Source organism: Pogona vitticeps, chromosome 5, assembly GCF_051106095.1.
Source record: "Pogona vitticeps strain Pit_001003342236 chromosome 5, PviZW2.1, whole genome shotgun sequence".
Taxonomy (NCBI): Eukaryota; Metazoa; Chordata; class Lepidosauria; order Squamata; family Agamidae; genus Pogona; species Pogona vitticeps.
The window spans coordinates 115,396,916-115,418,743 of NC_135787.1; the positions used below are offsets into that span (position 1 = coordinate 115,396,916).

General features: G+C 40.0%; 1 protein-coding gene across 2 annotated transcripts in view; it reads right to left on the reverse strand.

Annotated features, from left to right (window-relative positions):
* Positions 1-21,828, reverse strand: part of CCDC146 (coiled-coil domain containing 146) — a 112,626-nt gene that overhangs the window by 72,748 nt on the left and 18,050 nt on the right. For both annotated transcript variants that reach the window (XM_073000703.2, XM_078394329.1), the window contains exon 2: positions 15,347-15,564. In XM_073000703.2, the coding sequence (XP_072856804.2) occupies positions 15,347-15,547 (201 nt within the window). In that variant the 5' untranslated portion in view covers positions 15,548-15,564. The remainder of the gene's footprint in view (positions 1-15,346; positions 15,565-21,828) is intronic.

Sequence of the window (21,828 nt, forward strand, 5' to 3'; positions counted from 1 at the left end):
GTTTTTTTCTGGATTCCTCCTCACCTTGTAGTACAGTCATCTGAACAATAATGAAGTGTGGGATGCAAGGCATTTATTCTGCCTAATCCTAGTTAAACATTCTAATCAGTACAATATACCAGCTACAGTGGTGCCTCACTTAGCGACGTTAATCCATGCAGGAAAAACGTCGCCAAGCGATTTCATCGCTAAACGATTTTAAAAAGCCCATAGAAATGCATTAAAACGTGTTTAATGCGTTCCTATGAGCTTAAAAACTCACCTTATGCGAAAATCCTCCATAGGGGCGGCCATTTTCGGTGCCTCTAAACTGAGGCAACACAGCGGGTGGCCAATTTGGAACCGCCGATCAGCTGTACGAAAATGGGGCCTTTGGGATGATCGCCGGGGAGCGCTTCCCCGCAATCATCCCAAAGGCCCCGCCGATCAGCTGTGCGAAAATGGGGCCTTTGGGATGATCGCGGGGAAACGCTTCCCTGCGATCATCCCAAAGGCCCCGCCGATCAGCTGTGCAAAAATGGGGCCTTTGGGATGATCGCGGGGGAGCGCTCTCCCGCGATCATCCCAAAGGTCCCATTTTTGCACATCTGATCGGCGGGGCCTTTGGGATGATCGTGGGGAAGTGCTTCCCCGCGATCATCGCAAAGCGAATTTTCCCCATAGGGGCCATCGCAAAGCAATCGCTCTTGCGATGGCAAAAAATCCATCGCAAAGCGATTTCATCGTAAAACGGAGCGATCGCTATGCAAGGCACCACTGTATATCACAGCACATTGTGCATTTTGTGCCATTTATAAATATTTAGTCATTGCTGTCTTTTTCTGCTGTGTACCAAATGCAGGCAATTTCTAACTCTAATCACAGCTATAAAAATATTCACCAAGCAACTGTTTTGAAAACACAGGCATTGCCTGTCCCCACACAATGAAACATTCTAAGTTGCATTTGCTTGAACAGCTTTTGGAACAACATTAAAGCTCTACAGCCACACTGGCATAAAGAGGGAAGACAGATGTTACCTTCACCTCCACCCACAAGGACTTTAACAGCAATTAAACCATTTTTACCCTGGTCAGTTAGAAAATCAACACAGCAGCAACAATGTGACTGTCAATGTGGAGGCCAATATTTATCACAGAGACTGCTAGCAGGTACTCAGAAAGCAGAATCTGCAAAAAAAAAAAAGTTTATCTGCCAATGAGAATATGAGCATCAGTCCACAATGAAAATACTGAAGAGCAAAAGAGTAACCTACTTCCTGAATGTTCTGAAATTATTACACCAATCACCAAACATTTCTAGTGATTCCAACAGCAAAATAGGAACTTGGTTTTGATGCAAGACAAGAGGCATTCGTGCAAATGCATATGAAGGAGCCCTCAGCATGGGATGAGAAATCTTGGCCTTCAGATGTTGAGGGCAGAAACTCCCAAAAACATACCACAGGCTATGCGGGTTATCGGTGATGGGAACTGTGATCTGACAATATCTGAAAAGTACCGGTAATTTCTTCAGACATTACTTAGCCTAAAATATAAATAGAACATTTTGAACTTTGGGGGGAACGTATTGAAAGACAATTCACAAGTCATTTGGAAATATCTGAAGTAAGTATGACAGAGGCCTTTGTTTCTAACATATCCTACCAGTGTCATGTTTGCTGGCAACAGAAAGATTACCTGAAGCCTCTGTGAGCAAATGAGCTGTAAGTCCAGATTCATCAACTTTGACAGAATCTCTCTCAGCATCCTTGCAGTGAACTAACAATCAACATGAAATGCAGGTCAACTCATCTATTATTTCATTATCTAGAAATAATAAATGTCACTTGTCAGAACAACATGAAAGTACTCTGTTAAAGGCAAAGGAGTTGCTTGTAAAGAAAATTGTGTACAGTACTGTACTTCTTCCAGTGAATATGTTTTCCCTTCCATAGTGTGATTTTATCAGAGACACGGGCCTCACCAACTGGATTTTAAAAAATTAGTCCCCTTCCAGTGAACAACAACAAAATAATGCATGCTAAATTTAAGATGTGTAGGTGAGGAAAATAATGTATTATGACTGACAGCTTTCAAAACATGATGGAATGTCTCTTCTAAAATTATGCTATCATCCAGTTTGAAATATTTATTTAGAAATTCTTTCTTTCCACCTCCATGTGTGCAAAGAACACCGAACATATGCTCAACTGTTTCAGAAGTCTAAGAGGGCTTGCTCAATTTCATATTTTGCATGACATCTGAGGCCATTCTGAAGCATCTAATTTGACTTTGGAAGGAGAAAGAAAGGCCTTGAGAACTTAGTGAGTGTTTCATATTGTAATAGCTAGGAGAGAACACAAGGGCATGAGTCTCCTGCTGAAACAGAAAATCCATAGCTAAATCATCCAAGTGGCTATTTAACCTCTGTTAAAACAAAGGAGAGTCTACTATCCCCCAAGGCAGTTAAATTCATTCCCAAACATATCTTCTTATAAGAAGATGCTTAAGTGACATCTGAGTCCATTACTTTGAGTTCTAATCTCAGGAGCAACAAAAACAAGCTTGCTCCATCTTCCTCAGGACCACCCTTCCAATATTTGAAGACAGCTATCATATAATCTCTCAGATTTCCCCTTTCCTGGCCAAGCATTTCCATGTCCTTCAAGAGTTTCTAACAAGTCTATTTTCCATACCTTTTACCATCCTGGTGGTCACTCTCATAAAGAAATGGAGATTATGTCACATAACATGCTTATATAGGTGACTCAAACAGAAAATTACAAGGCAAAAAGAAACACTATGACCAGAATCCAACTTATGTTCACCACACATAGAGCATCAATTATGACAGTAAGACGAGGCACGCAAGCAGCAAGTGACAAGCATCTCTCTGAATAGTTGCTCCTGTAAATATTGCTCCTGTAACTGATGTTCTGCAAAACATAAATATCTAGAGGATCCTGGCCTAGGTATCTTAGAAGTTCACTTTAAAGGAACTGACAAATAAATCACTGTGCTGTTTTCCATGCCATAAATTTTTTATAAGGACATCTGAAAGCAGAAACAATTTATCTTCTAGTAGGAGACATATCTGTCTCTTCACAGACTTCAACAAATAAAACTCAGTTTTATGGAAGAGTGACTTATGTGGCATTCCACACTTTAAATAAGCTATTTTCCATTATAATTTCCTATTATAACACGCAGTTTAAAGCTTAATTGCACAATTGATATCTAGAATGGAGTATCAGAGACAATACGAAGCTCAATTGTAAGCCGCCCAGAGACCTTTGGGTAGAGTGGGCAGCATATAAGTTGAATAAATAAATAAATGAATAAATAAAATAATTTTTTTGCTATCACAATGATTAATACAAACTTACATTGTAGTTTCACTCTTATGTCTTGAATCTCTTCACCTATGATTCCACAAACCTTTATTACTAATTCTTGATTTTTTTTAATGGCACGCCGAGTGCTTGTACTTGGTCACATGTTAAAAAATAAATGTGGAAAAACTGAATATAACCATATATTTTGCATTAATTATTACACTGCTGACAGCTTTACAGAAGTTGGGAAATGACTGTCTTGCAAAATTACCTTTGTCGAAATTCCAGCATGTCTCTGTCACCACAAAACAGAAACAACAAGTGAACTATCTTTTGAAAAAAACAAGTTAGCCATGCAATCATGTCCTCAAATTGCATCACTGAGATGGGATGTTCTAAGTTGTATCTGCAGAATTGGATCCTTCTGGTGATGGAATATCTTTAATAGCAAAAGTCCCCAAATAATGTATTCTTGAAGACATTCATGGCCAGGTTGTTTCAAAAGTTTCCCCATGTGGTCTGTGACCCCTTTGATGTATGGCAGAAATACTTTATTTGTGGGTGTTTTTCTTCTTCAGTTTGGTGTTATTTTCTTGGTTTGATGGCTCTTGTGATTTCATTCTTGGGACAGCCATTTGCCTGTAGGGCCCAATTCAGATGGTTGAGTTCGGTGCTGAGAAATTGAGCTTCACAGTTCCAATTCACACGGTCTATCTGTGTTTTGATTATGCCTCTTTTTTGTTGTGTTTGGTGGCTTGGTGTTTGTTTGTTTTGGTAGGTGGGTGGGTGGGTGGGTGTAGGTCTGTGTGGGTGGGTGGACTGCATGGGGAAACTTTTGAAAAAAGTTTGAAAAAACACAACCTACAAACAGTATTCAGGCCCACCACAAAAATACAACAAATGCTATGGTCAGGAAAGGACAGAAGGGACCCCCTCACCACTGCAGGAGTATACCGGATACCTTGCAGTTGTGGACAGGTATATATCGGGACCACAAAACGCAGCATTCACACCAGAATCGAAGAACATGAGAGACACTGCTGACTAAAACAACCAGAAAAATTGGCAGTAGCGGAACATGCCCAGAAACAAGCTGAACATGAAATCCTATTTCAAAATGCAGAACACCAGCAATCATTATGTTAGACCGCACAAGGAAGCCATTGAAATCCACAAATGCCAGCAGAGCTTCAACAAAAAAGAAGGAAGTCTAAAACTCGACAAAGCCTGGCTCCCAGCACTGAAAAATACAGCCTGCAAAAGGTCAACAAACTACCTAGCCACAAGGACTGGTGATCACTGCACACAAAAAACCAGCTAGCATCCATATATCACTGTGACAGATCCTCTCCCCTTATCACAACAATACACCCATAACAAAAAACACGCTGATCATCATAATCACCCAATCTCCTGAAAAGGAGAAAAAGCCGATCCCACAGCTATAAATAGTCAACTATCCCACAAACTACACCAGAACACAGACAGAGTTCTAACTCCTGTCCTCTGAAGAGGACAGAGACTGGTGAAAGGTTAGGAAGAAAAAACTTTAGAACACAGCCAAACTGCACGAAAAACCTACAACATCCCCAAATAATCTTGAAAGTACAGAACTCAGCACATAAAGTAGGAAACCAGGGGAAATAATAACAGCATGAAGATGTCATGATTAGAAAGAAGGCATCTGCAGTTCTTCCGGTTGACATGAAGCTCTGCTGGGCACAAGTACTTTTGCTTCTTAGCTTTTTGTCACTGAGGGTCCAACTCCAAAGTGAGGAACACAGGTTTGGTCTCCTGTGATTCACAGTTTACGAAATTGTGTTTCCCCAGGTGAAACTGCTGCATTGAGTGTTACCTCATGTAGTTGCCAGGTTTAATTCAAATTCATCTGTGCCCAATCTGATACAAATTTCAGGATAAACTGTCAGTGTACTAGTCTGTGAGAGACTTCCCCTTTACCCTCAGTAGATGTTAATCGCCCAATAACTGCACGAGACACTCTTTCTTCTTTTAACTCAACTGTTTTATTCTTACTTCTGAAATAACCACCAACAATCACCTCTTGGTGGTCAGCAAATATTTCAAACACTGTTTCTGACTCAACTTTAAGCTGAGTGTAACAGGCAAAACATTAATAAACATAGATGAGAAATCCCATACTCTCACTGTTCCCTTCACAGCAAGAGTATCCTTGTCAATTTTTCTGTGCCCTTCTACTGCTAATTGTCCCCCAACTCCCCATTTCTTCCTGCCCTGGGGCAAATATGTCAAAAGGGGGTAAATTTCTTGAAACTAGGGTCTCCCAGGGTCCCCCCCCCCTTCATGGGCTGGGGTTATTCATGTCTCCCTGCCTCAGGTTTCTCTTCTTGCACCCTTCATTTTTTTTCTCTGTGTGTCTCTTTCAACCTCCCCCCGTGCATGCACTCCCCTCCCCACAGCTGCTTTGTGCACACACATGTGTGCCAGCACCGGCGTGAGCACTCCTCCACCCCTTCACGCATGTGCCTGAGTGCCCGTGTGAAGGGGTTGGTGGGTGCACGGGCATGCTGGCGCTTTTGCGCATGCACAAAGGGGTGGGGGAGCGCTTATGTCAGCGCTGGTGTGCTCCCGCTCCCCCACTGCTTCACGCATGCACCCAAGAGAGCATGCGCAGAGGGGGAGCACCTTCCTCAGAGGCTCAGCTGGGCCACAGTCCCAAAAAGATTGGGGACCACTGTGCTAGTCCATATGATTCCTGGGCTCTGTGTTCCTATTTCTTTCCCCTGCACAATGTTCATCCCCTTTCCAACATTGTCTGCAATATTGTTAGCATCATTTGTGTGAAGGTTTTGGCTCTGCAACATATCTCAAGTCCTTCTCCTGGAAAGACAGTCACCTTAAGTTTTATGCAACCCTCCTAATGACTGTTGATTGTATATAACTGGAATGACAACTGGCCTTGGTGTTTCCCAGGGCCAACATGTTGCTCTTGGAACCTATTATGGACTGTGTTCAAGCTGTCAAAGTATTCAAGTCTACATGGAGATTTTGACATCATGTAGCCATTGTCCCCATGTGTCAGACTTTTTGAATTATGTGTGAAGAGCATCTGTATTGGAGAAGGCATGCTATCTTAATGTTTCCTATTGATGTTCCCCAATGCACTGCCATTCTGCATGATGTGAGAACTACAACTGGATTTACATAAAAAGCACATATTGCACAATGTCTATAATATCAGCCGGTGAGTCAAACTTCAATGACATCAGTTTGTGACACCATCAGTGATAGGAAACACAACTTCATGTTTCTATAATTTTGGAAATGTTTGCATTCTAATCTGAATTTTCATTTTTAAAATATCCTCAGGGACTTTCTAACAATATGGTCAAAATCCTTTTGTATAGTTATACCTGCAGAAGGCAAATGGTGTCACTTGCAGCTGCTCCTCGCTCACAATTAATGAATTCCCTCCTGGATTTTTGGACATGCACCAGCCCACTAGACTCATTAAGTAGCAGTGAGAATCCACTGAGAGTTTTGCCATTTGCCCACTACAAGTGGAACTACACAATAGGATTTTAGCCATTAATTCTTTACAGTGGTTCTGTAACCCTCATGCAGAGTCATCCAGTCAACCAAAAATTAATCAGCTTTTGTTTAGCTATTTTGTTTTGATTTTTAAAGGCTAAAAAGGTGCAAGGTTATTCCTCACTCCAAACTCCAAATAAAAGAGATGAAAAATACTTTCCACAATGCTGGTCTCTCTCATCCACTATATACAAACATAGCAATACTCTCTCTCCCTCCCTCCCTCCCTCCCTCCCTCCCTCTCTCTCTCTCTCTCTCTCTCTCTCTCTCTCTCTCTGTGTGTGTGTGTGTGTGTGTGTGTGTGTGTGTGTGTGTGTGTGTACGTTTTAATACAGTGCCATCAATAAAAGGAACAGAGGGTTCTTGTCTGAAAAGATTCTAAAAAATAACACTGACCTCACTGGAAACAGTCAGGAGTTGGAGTTTTCCAGATCATAGCTACAAAAACATAGCTACTATATCCAATCTGATCAATAAAAGCCATGCATTTTACACAAACCATTGTTAATAGGAGCATTTTACTCCAATTAAGTAATGAAATCCATAAAACACATCCCTTATAAATTGTTAACATTACATGGAAATGTTTAGACTATCTGAAGTCATCTTGTAAATGATGCCATTCTATAAAGGACAAAGTGATTCTTACTCATTCCTTCTACTGGATTTAAAAGTTCCTAGCAATTCCCTGAATAATGCTATACTGTGTTAGAAAAATGAGACATTATGCAGAATAAATCTACTATTCTCTTGTGAAAAGTCAGAAGGAAGTGAATGGTGGCCACCAATCAAACATTAAATACTAATATCGCTTCTTATTGATACAGAATTAACTACTAGTAGCACAATATAATTAACAAATTCAACAGGATCCAACCTCAAACTGTAGACATTGTTAAGAAAAGAAATGGATATTAGAGTCTGATGTAAATTTTGATGTTATGTCCAGGTTTCTGATGGTAAGATTTTGTGCAGCATATTAATAGTGACATAACATAACAGCTCTACTAGCCTGTTATGGAAACCATATACAGTGGTGCCTCGCTTAGCGATGTTTATCTGTGCAGAAAAAATCGCTGCTAAGCGATAACATCATTAAGCGAAAATAAAAAGACCATAGAAACGCATTAAAACGTGATTGATGCATTCCTATGGGCTAAAAACTCACCTTTAAGCGAAGATCCTCCATAGGGGCGGCCATTTTCAGTGCCTCTTAAGCGAGGAAGCACAGCGGGTAGCCATTTTGTTTACCTGGTGGCCATTTTGAAACCACCGATCAGCTGGCCGAAAATGAAGGCTTTGCAATGATCGCTTCCTTGTGATCATCGCAAAGCGAAATTTCCCCATAGGGACCATCGCAAAGCGATCGCTTTTGCGATGGCAAAAAGTCCATCGCAAAGCGATTTCATCGCTATACGGAGCGATCACTATACAAGGCACCACTGTAGATTGAAATTTATAGGGCACACTCAATTCCTTTAATCAGACAAAGGATGTAAAGAAATCTGTTGGTACCTGCTTATCTTGGTTTGCAACAAATTCTGTGCCCCCAATTCAGCTTTTAAAGACACTCATCACCACCAGAAAAGGTAAATTATGTGTTTTCCTGTGGTTTGATACCTATTTTATTAATACAGTCTTTGAAAATGATATTCTTTTTCCAGTTTTAGACTACTGCCTGTCTAAAAATACAAATAGACAAAGTACAGGACACAAATATAAATGCCCTCAGAATCGTAATATTTATCCCAAAAATATAGCAAACAAACAGTGATAACAGTCCTCAAAGGATTACAATTTTTTTAAAAAAATTGATATCAAATTCCTAATGTCTATGTTCAACAGCACAAGAAACTACAGTAAAGGGAAACTTGCAGGATTTCACAGCATAAATGCCAAAGAAGCCAAGCAGCAATTTCCTAGTGCTCTTCTCCACAATTCACTCTGCAAGTGCATCTTGCTCAATAGTACAGAAAATTGTTGAGAGACCAACAAGAGAGAGCAAGGTAGCACAGCCCAACTCTCTCCTCATAAAAGTTGTCAAGAAAATCAACCAACTCTGTTTCAGTATTACACCCAAGCCTGAAATGAGACTGAAATAGATCAACTAAGGCCCTGGTTATTATCCCAGGGTGAATGTCCCAATAACTTTTAGCGGTACCAATTTATTTCCTCCTGTTTGAATCATTGTGGCCGGCTACACCATGGTACCAGTTTATTTTTTCTCTTGGTTCAAGGGACAATTTAACCCCTTGATACATACATACATACATACATACATACATACATACATACATACATACATACATACATACATACATACATACATACATACATACATACATACATACATACATACATACATACATACATACATACATACATACATACATACATACATACATACATACAGGAACAAGGTTCCCTTTAAGGTGCACAATTGCACAAGCATGTGTGACTCTGCCCCCTTCACATAGCTTTCCTCCTCCCCTGTGCACCCACAATGATTGTTTTGAGCCTCTTTCATTCCGATCACAAAGGAATCATGTGCAGGGGCGTGGGGGTGTAGACCCATGCACTGGGGGTGGAGCCCTGCCCAATGGGGCTGAAAATTAGAGGGAACATTGATCGAGAAGGGGAAAGTGTCCTCGGTTCCACTGGCTGCTCCTGCAGAAATGTATTGAACAAAAGGGACATAGGATAGCCATGCAATGCTAAGGGCAACCCCCCCGGCTGACATCTGCATATCTATAGTTCAATGTATTTGCCAATAAAAATAAAAAAAATTACTTGCCAGTAATGTAATGGTGATGGCCCCCCGGTGACATATTTTTGCCAATGTATTAGGCACAAAAAAAATTTACAAATTCATATGTGTGCCTCAGTAATGGTGGCCACCTTCCTGGCTTCAATTCTGAAAAGAAGTGGGGCAGATCATGCACACAGGCAATCCCAGTAAGGAATGCACCAGTACGACAAAGGTACAAAATAACACAACCCTCCTGGTGATAGGAAAATATTCCAGTTATACTGCTGGTCCAGAAAATGTCTCAATCTTGACTGTGTGTTGTGTGACTAGAGGGGAAAAGGCAATAAATTAACTGAGGGATAACTAGAGAACATTTCCCACATGTGACCAGGGCCTAGGTGTGGGCTGGATAAAACTAGTATCAGGTGGATACAAAGTTACTTACACAATTATCCTCAGAGAGTACTTATCAATGGCTCCTTCTCAAAATGGGAGACGATAATAAGTGGGGTACCCCAAGGCTCAATCCTGGGCCCAGTGCTCTTCAATATTTTTATTAATGACTTGGGTGAGAGAGTGCAGGGTATGCTTATCAGATTTGCAGCTAACACAATGTTGGGTGGAGTAGCTAATAAGCTGGGAGACAGGAACAAAATTCAAAAAGATCTTGATAAGCTTGATCATTGGGCTGAAAACAACAGAATGAAATTTAACAGGGATAAGTGCAAAACTCTACTCCTGGGGGAAAAACACAAATGTATAGTTACAAGATATAGTGACAAGATGAAAGATACTTGGCTCAGTATGAGTGAGAAGGATATTGGAATTGCTGTAGATCAAAAACTGAATATGAGCCAACAGTGTGATGTAGCGGTAAAAAAGGCAAATACGATTTTAGGATGCATTAATAGAAGTATAGTCTCCAAATCCCATGAGGTATTAGTTCCCTTCTATTCAGCACTTGTTAGGCCTCATCTAGAGTACTGTGTCCACTTCTGGACACAACACTTTAAGAAGGATGCCAACAAACTGGAGCAAACTGTTGTCTTGGAGGGCAATAAGAATGATAAAGGACTGGAAACCAAACCCTATGAGGAAAGACTGAAAGAACTGGGAATATTTAGCCTTTAGAAAAGAAGACTGAGAGGAGTAATTTTCAAATACTTGAAAGGTAGTCATATAGAGGTGGGGCAGGATCTGTTCTCAATCCTCCCAGAGTGCAGGACGCATAACAATGGGCTCAAGCTGCAGGAAGCAGATTTAGGCTGAAAATCAGGAAAAACTTCTTAACTGTTAGAGCAGTGCAGCAATGGAACAAATTACCTTGGGAGGTGGTGAGCAATTCAACATTGGAGGCATTCAAGAGGAAATTGGGCTGCTATCTGTCAGTTCTGCTTTGATTTGGATTCCTGCATTAAGCAGGGAGTTGGACTCAATGGGCTTACAGGCCTCTTCTAATTAAATCATTAAATGAATTTATGAATTTATAAAATCTCAATCTCCACTGGTTCCAATTATACAGTTCCAATGGAGCACTTCTTCATGGCATGCATTTCAGTATAAAATACTTCCTTCCAGGAAAGCATACATGGCAGGTCACATCACAAACTTCTATAAGTTCTCCCTCACATTACATGCCTATTCCTTACAGTAGTTGCTGTATGTACAAATAATCACACAGCATGAAGAGGTTTAAGCACAGTGTTAACAATCTATAGCACCACATCTATATTACAGAAAGGGTTTGGTCATGGCCTTACTCTGCATGCCTGACTAAAAATGAGAACCTGATTGAAGTGTCTGAGACTGCTGGCATGACTGAGAGTTCTCAATGTTTCTTCAGCGCCTAGGCGACTATGAGCATGGGTCTCCTGGCTTTCTCTGCAGCACTAAAGTTCAATTCTTACACCACAGCTTTCAGTTTCCATCTGCATCTGAACAATTTGATGGAAACTGGGTACTATGCATTGGAGGCTGATATAATTTTGTTTAAATCACAGTGTCCTACCTGTGTTTTCTCTACACCATGCTTAATGAATTCAGTCTCAGCTTTCTTTAGATGAATGTTTCCCAAACCTAAGTCCCCAGATGATGATAGACTCCAGTTCCCAGACACCCTGACCATTGGCTATGCTGCTGGGATTTCTAAGAACTGGGGTTCAACAACATTTCGAGACCCAAGATGTTGGTGTTCTTGGAAACTGAAGTCCAGTAGCATTTGGGGACTGTGCTAGATGATGTTTGGCATTTTATTGTTTTGACCTATATACTGCCCCATAGTGCTAGAGCAGCGATCCACAACCCTGCTCTCTGGCCTCGGCCAGACGGGGCCGCCGAAAGAGACCTCCCCGCACCCCACCCCCGTGCGCACTCACCCCTGCACTGCCCATTTGCGCCTGTGCGCACGGTCCTGCTTGCCGCACGCCATTTGTGCATGCGCATGAGCGGTTGTGTGCATGTGCAAATGGCGGCGCTCGTTCGTGGCTGTGTGTGCTTGCACGCATGCGCAAATGGCAGCGCAGCGCTCATGCAGGGTCGTGCCCGCCTGTGCAAGAGAGAGAGCGAGAGAGCGCTTGTTTGCGCATGCGCACGAGCGTGGGGGTGCCCGCCTTCCCCAGCCGGTCCATGGACCGCAAAAGCTTGGGGAACACTGTGCTAGAGCACTCTCTGGGCAGTTTATAACATAATTATGCAAATAACATTTTGCCCCCCAGTGAGCTGGGAGCTCATTTTACCGAATTCAGAAGGAGGAAAGGCTGAGTCAACCTTGAGCTGGCTACCTGAATTTGTTGAGATTGAACTCAGGTCCTTTTCTTACCCAGCTATCTGATAGAAAAAAGTGAACACCGTTTTGATTCATTGTGTTTTTGTCAGACGAGATTAAAAGCTCAGAACCAAGGACATACACAAATCCTTTACATGGCAGAAAGAAAATATGTAAAAAAGCTGCCAAAGGTTAGGTTTACTCTAAAAAGAAATGCCTATCACATTTCAAATTTGTCACTTATGCGCAAGGATGTTTTCCCCCTGCCTCCTTACATAAATTCTTTCTTCAAATTATAAAACAAAGGTTCTAAGCAAACTTTTAAATGAGAACTTCAAACCACTGGATATCTGCCAGAGAAATTAGCAGTTCTATAACTTCCCAGATACAACAGAAGAATCCAAGATTTAAATTTACACTTGTGGTTGTCATTTTTAATGTCTATTATCAGCCAAATCAAAGAGATTTGTCTCATAGCATCTTGAGGAAAAGTATAACCCATACATTGGCTAAGAAGTAGAAACATGCAGTCCCTCAGTAGGAACTTTCATTCTACTGTATGACTACAGAGCAAAAGATTTCTTTTCCTCCTCTTCTGTTTCCTTTTCTCCACGCTGCGTTCACATATGGCAACAAACATATACAATCAGAAAGAATGCCTGTTTTTAATACCAAGATCATGCCCTTCTGTTTAGAGCTTTCTGGCTGCTACAGACTGCAAAACCTTGAAACGGAGTCTCAGCAATTCTGTACAAACTATTCGGGTGAATGAGATAATGGAAAAGTAAATAGAAAAGTTCAATTTGGATCAAAGAACACAACATCAAGAATACAAGAATGTGTGCTTAGATTTCCTACACAGTCAGACCAGTTAAGATTAATGTATATCTCTGAGCTCTATGTGCCTGAAACTATATGCACATAAACAAACCACCCCCTATCTTCCAACTAGTTAATTACAAAACAAAAGCAAAATCATTTGCCAAAGGCATATTGAGGCAAGCTCATATCAGAATAAATAGACAGCCTTTTCCTGCCACAGGTAACTGCTTTTAGATTTGGAACCAGTCTTTCATTTTGTGAGGTAGTTGGTTTTGCATGCTCTAGAACAATGGTTCTTAACCTTTTTGAAAGAAACGCCCCCTTGAGCTATTGAGGAAGTTATCATCGCCCCCCTCCCCGCACTGATATCTTATTTATTTATTTATTTATTTATTTATTTATTTATTTATTTATTTATTTATTTATTTATTTATTTAAGACACTTAAATCCAATGACCCCTGAAAACAAAATTCAATTCCAAGAAAATGAAATGCCCCCAAAAAGTAACATTTAATGATTTAGTTATAAGTGAATTTTAAGACACAAAAAGAAATATAAAAAGGGCATAAATACAAACTGCAATGCAGGAACTAAAAATTTCAAACGAAAACTCTGAAACTAAATTAAGATTGGAGGAAAATATATATTCATGCACGCTGTAAAAAGGCTGCAGCCATCTTCACAGGTTTGGCTTGCTCCAGCGCCCCCCTTCCGCCCCCTTCTGCTCCAGTGCCCCCACGCCGCCCCTTTTCGTTTTACCGCCCACCTGAAAAATGAAATCACCCCCTGGGGGGCATTATCGCCCACGTTAAGAACCACTGCTCTATAAGAGCTAATTTACTGCATCTTATTCTAAGTTACAGCTACACATCCATGCTTTTTTCACAAGTTGTTTTTAAAGTTGTTCATTATTAACTTCCTGTTACTATAATTAAGTAAAAAAAGACAAAAGTTGAATAGAATGTGCATTTGTTTTTAAATTGCTTTCTATTCACTTCCCATAAATGCAATTCAGAGTTATGTTATCTCCCATTTGTATTATTCCCACCCCAGATAAAAGACATAGTGTCATACTAAATTAAAACATTTAGCACATTTTTAGAAGAGGTGGTTCCTCATGTGCTCAAAGACATCTGTTTGCCACAGCATGTAGTTTTCCTCAACTGTTTGATGCATTTAGCATATTTCGTTTTCTGATTTGTTATGGGAACTTAAACACACAAGTTTAATTTGCAAATCCAATCACAGCATGTGTATCTCTGAAAAAAACTACATTGTGAGCTGGAAAATAGTTAACTGGAAACACCATCTACTTAGTGTCTCTGTGTGTACTGTGCTGTCAAGTTGGAACTGACTTACAGCCACCCTAATAGGCCTTTCAAGGTAAGTGAGATATTTAAGGAGTGATTTTACCAGTTCTACTCCCACAGTGAGTTTCCACAGCCAAGTTGGGATTCAAACCCTGTTTTCCAGAGCCCTAGTCTGTCACTCTATCCACTACACCACACTGGGAATCCTCACCAGACTTAGTACAGTGGTGCCTTGCTTAGCGATGTTAATCCTTGCAAAAAAAATAGCTGCTAAGCGATAACATCGCTAAGCAAAAATAAAAAGCCCACAGAAACGCATTAAAATGCGATTAATGTGTTCCTATGGGCTAAAAACTCACCTTTAAGCGAAGATCCTCCATAGCGCCACCATTTTTGGTGCCTCCAAAGCGAGGTATCCGTGCCTGAAAACAGCGGGTGGCCATTTTGTTTACCCAGTGGCCATTTTGAAACCGCTGATCAGCTGGCCGAAAATGGGGGCTTTGCGATGATCGCTTCCCTGTGATCATCGCAAAGCGAATTTCCCCCACAGGGACCATCGCAAAGCGATCGCTTTTGCGATGGCAAAAAGTCCATCGCAAAGCGATTTCGTCTCTATACAGAGCGATCGCTATGCAAGGCACCACTGTATCTAGTTTTGGGAGGCAGGGGGAAGAGAGACTGGACAACATAGTCTTGTATAGTTCTGAACAGAAACTGTTCAGAAACATTATCAATACAATTTAAAGCTGACAAAAAGAAATGTACTTTATAATAATATTCATCCTGATGCATATGAGCATTTAGAGTACACTACCTCATCAAGACACTGAAATGCGGAACATGAATGCACATCAACTGAACTTTCATCTTGAATATTAATTGTTGGAGCTAAAGCATAAATAGGATCCTCTGGATTCTCTGGTTCTGATTCTGGTTCAGATTTCTGTTCAGGCTCTGAATCACTGGAGAGAGTAAAAATCTCTTCTTCTTCTTCTTCTTCTTCAGAACCACTCATTTTTCCTTTTCAAAATGCTGCCAAAAAAACAAGAACAAAAATTCCATATATTAGATTGAAATTAAATTTTGAGGAAAGAATACATTAGGAATGAGTGGGCAGATGAGAATATTTATACCAAGAATAGGAAATATTAAGAGAGAAGAGATGAAGGAAATAAAGGGACAGGGCAAAGTATAACAGTTGTGATAGAGTATATGCTGAATGGTTGTGCATGGCTGGGTTTTTTTTGGGGGGGGGGAATAAATGGATAATTTAAATGCTTTAAGTGTGCATCAACAAAGCTAATAAGAAATAGTTAACATAAAAACAACACATGTAAATGTTGTGAGCTACATTAAAGACTGCCATAGTAAAGGCACAAATACTACTCAAGATTGACATCCTGATTCTCCACTTCAAGCAGTGTCAGTGCAGTTAGATACAACCTGTTAAAACCCTCACAGGATTTCCCCCAATAGCATCAAAAGTGGAAGTCCATGAGTTTTTCCACTTTTAGCCAACAAATGTAGTAAAAGCAGTATAAGTTTTCCCACCTCTGTTTCCCTTACAATAATTCTGAGACTTGGTTTTAAGACTCTTCCAGAAGGCTGCCTCGGATATAAAATCTTCAATCACTGTTTCTCTATCTTTTAGAACCCAGCAGTCTGATTCCTCTTGTGTTGGTATACAAACCTCTTTAGAACTCACTGCCTAGCCTAGAAGACTGCAGTCAGTGAAGCTATGGAGTTCCAAAATGCTTGGAAATGAAATCAAAGCAACAGTCCCAACTTTTCTAAATATATTCTAATTGGACCATGGATTAATTGCAGTGACCTAAAACAGATTATTTGCAGAGCATACCACAACAATGTAAGATATTGAGAATATAGTATAACTACATCTGTGCATGTTTTTCTTTTTAAAAAGACGTCATGGGTCAGTAAAATCTTTGAAGACAAGTGTAGCTGGCCTCCAGTACTGTTTGGATTGTTGTCAAGGACATTTTTGCTTTACAGAAAGATTTCAGCAGCTGCATTTGCTTAGGAATTCAAAAAGGAAAAAAAATATTAACGATGATGCCTCCTGCAGAAATCAAAACATTATGTAATCAACTGAAAGCAGCATAAAGTTTATGCATCACACATACACAGAAAATTATAAAGAAAAAGATAATTTTAATTCACACAGTTGCTCAAAATCTACTGAATATTTCAACTAAGCCTCTACTAAAATTTTGCCAGTTTAAGCCCTGTGGGAAGAGGTTTGTGGCCAAAATATACCTTCTTTGATAATTATAGAAAGTCCATTATTGGAAGAAGCAAAACTTTAAGGACTGATTGTGTGAGAGTGACACAGCAGACACGTCTCTCACTTCCTGCAATTTGCAAATTAGCTTGCTTTGATTTGTGATTTGCCTTCAAGACTTAAGTGTAAGATTTATTTGAAGTCTGATTTCTCTATGAAAGAGTCCCTCATCGAGGTCTCACCAACACTAATGCACTTTCAGCTGTAATGATGATTTATCTATAACATCTGTTTGTTCTTCATGTGACTTTCTTAAGTGAATTTAGACACAATTTCTTGAAAATTAAGGGGGTGGAGAAGCCACGGGTAATGAAAAATAAAAAGAATTTTCAAGTATGCCACATATATGGGCATATACATGTCTATGTCTAGCTGTCTTTTCTTCCAATATTTTCTATGGATTAATAAATTAGGCAGAACACATCATTGTTATTAACATGTCAAAATATTTTTATTTATAAGAAAATTACCTTAGGAGAACAGTCTATTTGTTATTAATACTTTAAAATGTTTCTAACATGACTCTTTGAAAGGCGACATGGAACTTGAAACATCTCCACATTTAGTAATTATCCAAAAGAGAGAGAGAGAGAGAGAAATAGGGTTTACCAAGAAATATCTCAGGGAACCAATTGGAGAAACTAGCAAATATTTAAACAAAATCATTGGAATATATAATACTAATTGTATTTGGCTCCATCCAGATTAAGTAAAATGTACAGCAATATAAAAAACCAATTATATGTAGTCTAAACTTTTCCAGTTACAAATCTGTACTAAACAGAATTCTCAAATGTAATTTTAAAAAGAACGAATTAAGGTTCCTACTAAAGTTTTCCATGCCCACCCTCAAAAGCATACTATAAATTCTGGAAAGGGAAATTAGCTGACTCATTATGGCCACATAATAGCAACAAGTTTGCTCCACAAGCTCTTATGCCTATTAGTCTGATTCTCTCATTCTGGTACAATATTCGTATATCTAAACTGATTAATGCAATCCATGTAATAAAAGGAAATTAGTACTGTAGAATAATAAACTTGAGAGGTCTGGTATTTTTCTTGTGAGCTACAGTTTCTAGACTCTGTCCACATGGCCTGATTACATAATTCAGTCTGTAAATGACATTTAGCAATACAGTATTCTGTCACCATTTCACAGAAATTCATTGTGTTAGCAAAATACTTTATGTGGATGATATTACCTGCAAAGTATACTGTATTGTCATATGTCTATTTTTCTGTATTTTAGCCAAAGCCTCAGAAAACACTGACTTTTTAAAAATCTTTATGTATAATTTGTGGTCTCCGCCAATGGCCACAAATACAATATATGAACCTTATCCTATGTAGAGCAGTGATCCCCAACCTTGGGCCTCCAGATGTTCTTGGACTACAACTCCCAGAAGCCTTCACCACCACCTCTGCTGGCCAGGATTTCTGGGAGTTGAAGTCCAAGAACTTCTGGAGGCCCAAGGTTGGGGACCACTGATGTAGAGGACATGCTTGTGGTTGCAATCCAGCCAAATGATAGTGCTCACGTTTCTTTTTCCAAGTCATTAAGAAAGGAATCCCTTCTATGCAATTATCACTACCAGAAATAGCTGAAAAGCATTATTTTCAAATACTATTGGCAGTGCTATTCACCATTGTAGATTTTAATATTTATTTCATATGAAGAGTCTGTAGGTTGCAAAACCCCTTATTTGAGGCAACATGTGTTGATACTATAATAAGCATACTGAACCAGTTGTCTTGTGGCACCAGCTGAAGTCTGACTGAACAGATAGACCTCTCTGGTTCTCCAACCAAGGAGATAAATCTCAATGCGAGCAGACAAGGAGAAAGAAAAAGTTTGATTTTGTGTGTGAGGTGGCTTTAACAGAAGGGCAGCCATCTCCACTCATTGCTAGGTGGCACTAGTGCTCATTGGATCAGAAGGAAGGTATAACTGTATGTGTGTTGGCACTTACACAATGTCATCAAATCAGAAAGTCAGGAATGAGAAGAGGGAACTTGGAAAATAGTTGGTGAATGAATGCACATAGACAAGCAGAAGAGCACAAGCATCACAATTCATCACAATCCTTGGCAATAGCAGTACACAGCTTGGGGGGAAAAAAAGAATCAAATTGACCCTCGAAAGAAAACGCTATAGAGAGAAATTTTCCTTTTTTTAGAAACCAAATCTAAGAGAGAGAGTGAATGAGTGAGAGAGAGCTTCCACATTGAAGATACTTAAGTTGGGCCTTACTTGATTTTTCAATGGGTCTGATTTCCGAAGGGTGTGATATCTGGCAGCATTATTCTCGTTACTCCCTGGTATTTTAGCTAATCTTTTACTCTTTCTTTTTGCATTGCATTTTTAGTTTTTAAATAATTTAAATCTTTATTTTTTTCGTTTGCCATGACAACTGTACAGTCATATTGCTGTTTTAAGCTTAGTTTTAGGCTACTCTGGATCTGTTTTCCCTGTTGCTTCACTACACCTGCCAACCTCATGATTGTTATTTATGAGTTGCCGCAATAACCTCTGGGTCTGCTAATCAGACAAGTAAAAAGAAATATCAGTTGAATTGCCTCCTCTTGACCTTGGACTTAATTTGAACTGAACAGCTCATTTTCTTTGGAAACTGGTGAAGGAAATGTGTTTGGAGTTGTGCGGGACTGGTCGGTAATATTGGGAGTTACTATAGTGAGCAAAGGAACAGCAAAGATTATACTAAGGCTGAGCTATGGTGTTTACCAGGAAAACAGACAGAGACCTGGGAATGGTACCAGATGCATATAGTCATCTATTTCCAAGGAAAGGAAGGAAAAAGCAAATTAAAATTATGCAGTATTTTAAGAAGGAAAAGGAGAATCGACAGGGGGTGAATATGAGTGACTGGTGTCTGTTAGCTCAAGATGAATTAGTTTATCCTGTGAGCTTGGACTGTTCTGTTAGACTTTAAAGAGAACATTCAAGAGCCCAAGTCTTTACAAACTTTTCATGAACCTGGCCCTGGAGATGCCTAAAGTAGAGTATGTGTCCTCTCACAAGGCACTGCAATAAGCTGATAAAGTTCAACTCTCAATTCAAGAAGGAATGTTAAATGAACTCATGCAAAAACAGATCACTGAACTTGCATGTAGCAGAGTCCAAGAGGCCAGCTTGCAATAACCAATCCACCTGCATTCAAACAGAAGACCTGGTAGATGCTACAACCTTAGTTCTTCAATGATGTCTTCTCTCGATGCATGGGGAGTTGACTATGGTTAAAGACCTTCTCTCAGAAAGCAGCAGACTGCTAAAATTGCTGGATGGGAACAACATACAGTTGTGTTCAAAATTATTCAACCCCCACTGAAATTGAATGTTTTGGCCATTTTGACATTGATTTTGATCATTCAGTCATCTTGCTTACATTTACATGAAAGAGGCACTTGTAGGTCAGAGAAATATAACCTTAAGTTTATAATGAAATAACCACAAATGTCTTTTCTGTGCTCACATCATTATTAGTTTTTATTCAACCCCCAAGTGACATTCAATCTTAGTACTTAGTACAACATCCTTTTACAGTTATAACAGCTTTTAAACGTGAAGCATAGCTTGACACAAGTGTCTTGCAGCGATCTACGGGTATCTTCGCCCATTCTTCATGGGCAAAAGCCTCCAGTTCAGTCAAATTCTTAGGCTTGCGCACTGCAACTGCTTTCTTTAAGTCCCACCAGAGGTTCTCAATCGGATTTAAGTCTGGTGACTGCGATGGCCACTCCAAAATGTTCCAGCCTTTCCTCTGCAACCATGCTCTAGTGGACTTGGAGGTATGCTTGGGATCATTGTCCTGTTGAAAGGTCCAACGTCTCCCAAGCCTCAGGTGTGTGACGGACTGCATCACATTTTCATCCAATATCTCCTGGTACTGAAGAGAATTCATGGTACCTTGTACACGCTGAAGCTTCCCTGTACCTGCAGAAGCAAAACAGCCCCAAAGCATTATTGACCCTCCGCCATGCTTCACAGTAGGCAAGGTGTTCTTTTCGTCATATGCCTTGTTCTTCCTCCTCCAAACATAGCGTTGATCCATGGGCCCAAACAGTTCTAATTTTGTTTCATCAGTCCACAGAACACTATCCCACAACTTTTGTGGTTTGCCCACATGACTTTTGGCATACTGCAGTCGACTCTTCTTATTCTTGGGAGACAGCAAGGGGGTTCTGGCATGGAGACCTTCATTACGCAGTGTGCGCCTTATTGTCTGAGCTGAAACTTCTATACCCACATCTGACAAATCTTTTTTCAGTTCCTCAGCAGTCACATGGGGACTTTTCACCACTCTACGCTTTAGGTAGCGCACAGCAGTCGAAGTCAGCATCTTCTTTCTTCCACGACCAGGTAGCATTTCAACAGTGCCCTTTGCCTTGAATTTGTGAATGATGCTTCCTATGGTGTCTCTTGGTATGTTTAACTTCTTTGCAATCTTCTTATAGCCATTGCCCTTCCTGTGAAGACAAATCACCTCTTCTCTTGTCTTCCTGGACCATTCTCTTGACTTCACCATGTTTGTAACCACACCAGTAAATGTCTAGAAGGAGCTGAGTATCACAGTCATTTTAAAGCTGCCTAATTGGTGCTTATTATGCTTGATTGGTGCTTGGTGACATCCACAGGTGTTTTCAATACCTGATCGAAAACACCTGAATGAACCTCTCTTCTTTAGAGTGGTAGTCTTTAAGGGGTTGAATAATTGTGGCAATGAAGAAACCACAAAAGAAACATTTACTACTGTATTACATAAACAATTGATGTTATTTTAGTTGCATTTGGTTCTTTAAAACGTCCTTGTAGGATTTCATTCTGAATACAATTCCAAATGTACACTATAGTCCCTAAACCCCTTTACAGCATTGGGGGTTGAATAATTTTGAACACAACTGTAGTTAAAGAGAAGAGCCCAGGGGTAAAGGGATCCAGAGAAGATGTCATAAGCCCAGGGGATAAACAAACA